This window comes from Penaeus monodon, chromosome 23 (assembly GCF_015228065.2).
Source record: "Penaeus monodon isolate SGIC_2016 chromosome 23, NSTDA_Pmon_1, whole genome shotgun sequence".
NCBI lineage: Eukaryota > Metazoa > Arthropoda > Malacostraca > Decapoda > Penaeidae > Penaeus > Penaeus monodon.
Window position 1 is genome coordinate 34,669,061 of NC_051408.1, and position 3,290 is coordinate 34,672,350.

General features: G+C 46.7%; 1 protein-coding gene across 1 annotated transcript in view; it reads left to right on the forward strand.

The window, feature by feature from the left end:
• LOC119587952 overlaps positions 1–3,290 on the forward strand; it is a gene marked incomplete in the record, with an annotated part of 31,111 nt that overhangs the window by 22,688 nt on the left and 5,133 nt on the right. Inside the window, 4 exon segments of the mRNA XM_037936664.1 lie at positions 93–227; positions 634–2,127; positions 2,469–2,629; positions 3,040–3,258. Coding sequence (XP_037792592.1) covers positions 93–227; positions 634–2,127; positions 2,469–2,629; positions 3,040–3,258 — 2,009 coding nt within the window.

The following is a 3,290-nucleotide window of genomic DNA, read 5'->3' on the forward strand; positions in this document are numbered from 1 at the left end:
ATAAGTAAATCTTGGTGGCCTTCACTTTCATTAGTAAATCTTGAAATAATGCCATGATTCACTTTCATGACAACGTTGTTCCTTGGCCGCAGTGGAGTTCCCGACGAGTCCCTTGGCCATGAAGACGGTGGGCCTTAAATCCAACGGCGTGTGCCTCATGGACTCCGAGGATTCAGGGACAGGCACACGCAGCATGTCCAACTTCCTCAGTCCAGACTACAAACCAGGTACAGTAAGAGGAGTGCGTTATGGATTTGCATCTCCGAGTTTGTCATTACATGTGTTGTCGTTTTTCTTGTACAAATTGTATTGTATCTCGTTCAGTAACCAATACGATGTTGAATTCTTGCATCCCTTTGTATTTGTCTTGTAATATATAACGTTGGCCTCCACTAAGAAAATGAGTTATCAGCTGTACTTGTTCATTATGAAGTAAAGTAACGTGTGTTGCTACAATGTACAGATCAGTTGTTCAGCAATTGTGTGTAGAATAACAAAGTTTTGTAGTTGCCAAGCATGAGCTGGTATATACTTGACATTGCTGTAAAATCCTGCTTGCAGATTTGTCTTTGTGTTAGAGTAAGAATTTGGCTTTGTATTTAGCAGATGTAGTAATAGAAGATCTTGTTGCAGATGAGCTAGAATCTTGTGAGAATTCTCCCAGACAGGGAGATGGCTTTGAAGTCAGTAGTGATCTAGAGGAGGATTATTTCGAAGAATTCCATCTGCCAAACTCACACGAAAACGCCTTCGTGCGGCACAAGAGCTTCCGCCGCAAGGTCAACCTGACCCCCATCAACGCCCCCGACGCCGAGAAGATCGAGGGCCTCGTGCGGGCGGGGGAGTTCCAGAGGCACGGCAGCATGCGGCGAAAGATCGTGCCCGCCGAGACCACCATCCAGGAACACGTCGACAATGAAAAGTCCGCGTTGGATAGCAACGAGAACATCAAGGAGGCTGGGGCGAACGTCACGCTCAATTCCGAGGTGGGAACATTTGCCAAAGACCTCCAGGAAATCGAAAATATGTTGAATGACTGCGAAGTGGGGGAAGACATCTCGGACATCGTGCTCGATTCAACTGCGGGCAATGATTTAAGGAAGGAATTAGAAGAAAGTGACAGATCGACGCTCAACCAGGGCAAAATCCAACACACAAACACGTCCACCCCCAAAACTAACAGCACAAGGAGCACCTCCACCTACGCCGCTACAGACCTGAGTTTGAGTCTGACGGAGGAGAGTCGCGAGGACGAGAGCCTCAGCATCGAGCAGAGCACGCTCATGAAGGTGCGAGAGTGCCTTGACTTCACAAAGTACAGAGACTTGTACAACCTGAGTGGCAGATTGCAGGACATTCTGACACCAAAAGAAGTGGAGGAAATACTGAATAATTCCGAGCGGTATAGTGAATACGTAGATAAGGAAGTAATTGAAGCGTTACATAACTCCCTGCAAGAACAGATTAGTTCACATAATACCAGAAATACAGTGGACAGTGGAATTTCCTCACCAAAGAAAACCGTCATAACGACGGAAGGCCTCGATCTGGGCAACACCGTCAAAAAGGATATCAGGGCAGTTTTCGATGACAGCAGTCCAGTAGTTCATGAAAATGACAGCAATAGTTCAAAGCGGTCCTCAGATATCTTCATTGACGACATTGACTTTGATGACAGTGATGACACTGCCTTTAGATTTGAGAGGCGCAGATCCCTCAGGCTGAGCAAGGAGGGCCACGAAGAGCTGGAGGTCGAAGGGGTCTTTGTCGAGAGCAAGTCGCAGGACCTCGGCATGAAGAAGATCCCGGCGCCCGTCCTCGACCTGAGCGGTGCGACGAGCGAAGACCTCAACGACGTGCCAGACCTGTCCAACTCCGAAATCCCGCACACTCCCCAGGTGCCCGCTGTGCCAGGGGAGAACGAGACCCGCGTGCCAAACGGCGTCGCTCAGAACAAGCCGCTGGAGGTGCCGGACATTGTTATTACAGGCACTTGCGATCAGACCGAGACCCAAGACGAGTCCTCTGAAAATCTTTTGGTCGAAGGTAGCGACTTGTCCGATGTTACCTCATCGTCCCTCATCAATACCCCGAGCACCACGTTTGAATACATGACGCCCAGCGAAGGTAACATGACTTTCAGTTACAACTATTGTGTAAGAAGACGTGTTTACTTTGTGAGGAGTTTGTAGGAATGTTAGGGATATCATCTTTGGTTTGTTTCACAATAGAAAAATGTCCGGTTTGAAAAAAAAAAGTATTTAAGACTTAATATTTACAGTTTTTGCTCTTTTCTTCCTTTTTGCATCTGCTGTATAAAAAAAGGTCAGGGCTATTGAGGTGTTGAAAGCTTAGTGCTAATGAAAGGTTTTTAAAAAATGTGTATATTTCTTAAGTTTTAGTTATTCGGGGTTCTTTTATTACATGCCTCAGCACAACGTTCTAACTTTGGTCATTGTTTCACGTAGAGAGACCGAAGGACCTTGACTTCGGGAACATCAGCCAACGCAAGCGCATTTCCGTGGCCGAAGACATCTTGCGGTCGCCGGTGGAGGACGACAACATCTCGGTTGCTTCGGCATTTAGTCAGCGCAGCGACGGTGAAGACGAAGATGAGGATGGCTTCGGTGTAAGTTTCCTTTTTATTCTGTTTTTGTCTTTTTATTCATCTGTAGATTATTTGAACATTCAAATTTATGGCTAGCCCCTGGGGAATTTTGGAATTACAGTGATGCAGGTTTTTTCTCTTTCTCGTTTTCTTAAAAATTTAGGATATTTTGTTCATGTAAGAGATATTCCCTCGAACCAAAAGCTGGTATGTACTTTTTCAAGACCTCAGTTATTTCAAAACAACTTTCTCTTTTTAACCCGTAGAAGTGTAAACATTCCAAATATATTCCGTAAAGTTATACATTAGCAGATATTATTTATTTCTGAATGGAAGTGGCCGGTATTCCACACATACACTTCAAATTCAAGGTTTTAATGGCGTGTCCCTCTCCCTTATCCCCCACACCCGCCTTCCTTCATCCACTGCAGGATGAGGATTTGGATATCTACCAGACGCCGAAGGGAAACCTCGGGGCCCCCAGCGAGAGCACCCAGCACCTGGAGCCCATCCCCACCCCGCCTCCACAGCTGCTCATTCCAGAGTTCTCCGCCTCCGAGGAATCTGCCGAGGAGAGGCACTGGAGGAGCGTCGTCATCGGCGGCGTCTGGCGCAGAATAGACATGAAGGTCATCGCGCCCTATCGCAAGGTTGGATTTGTAATCCGTTCATGGAGCTGTCT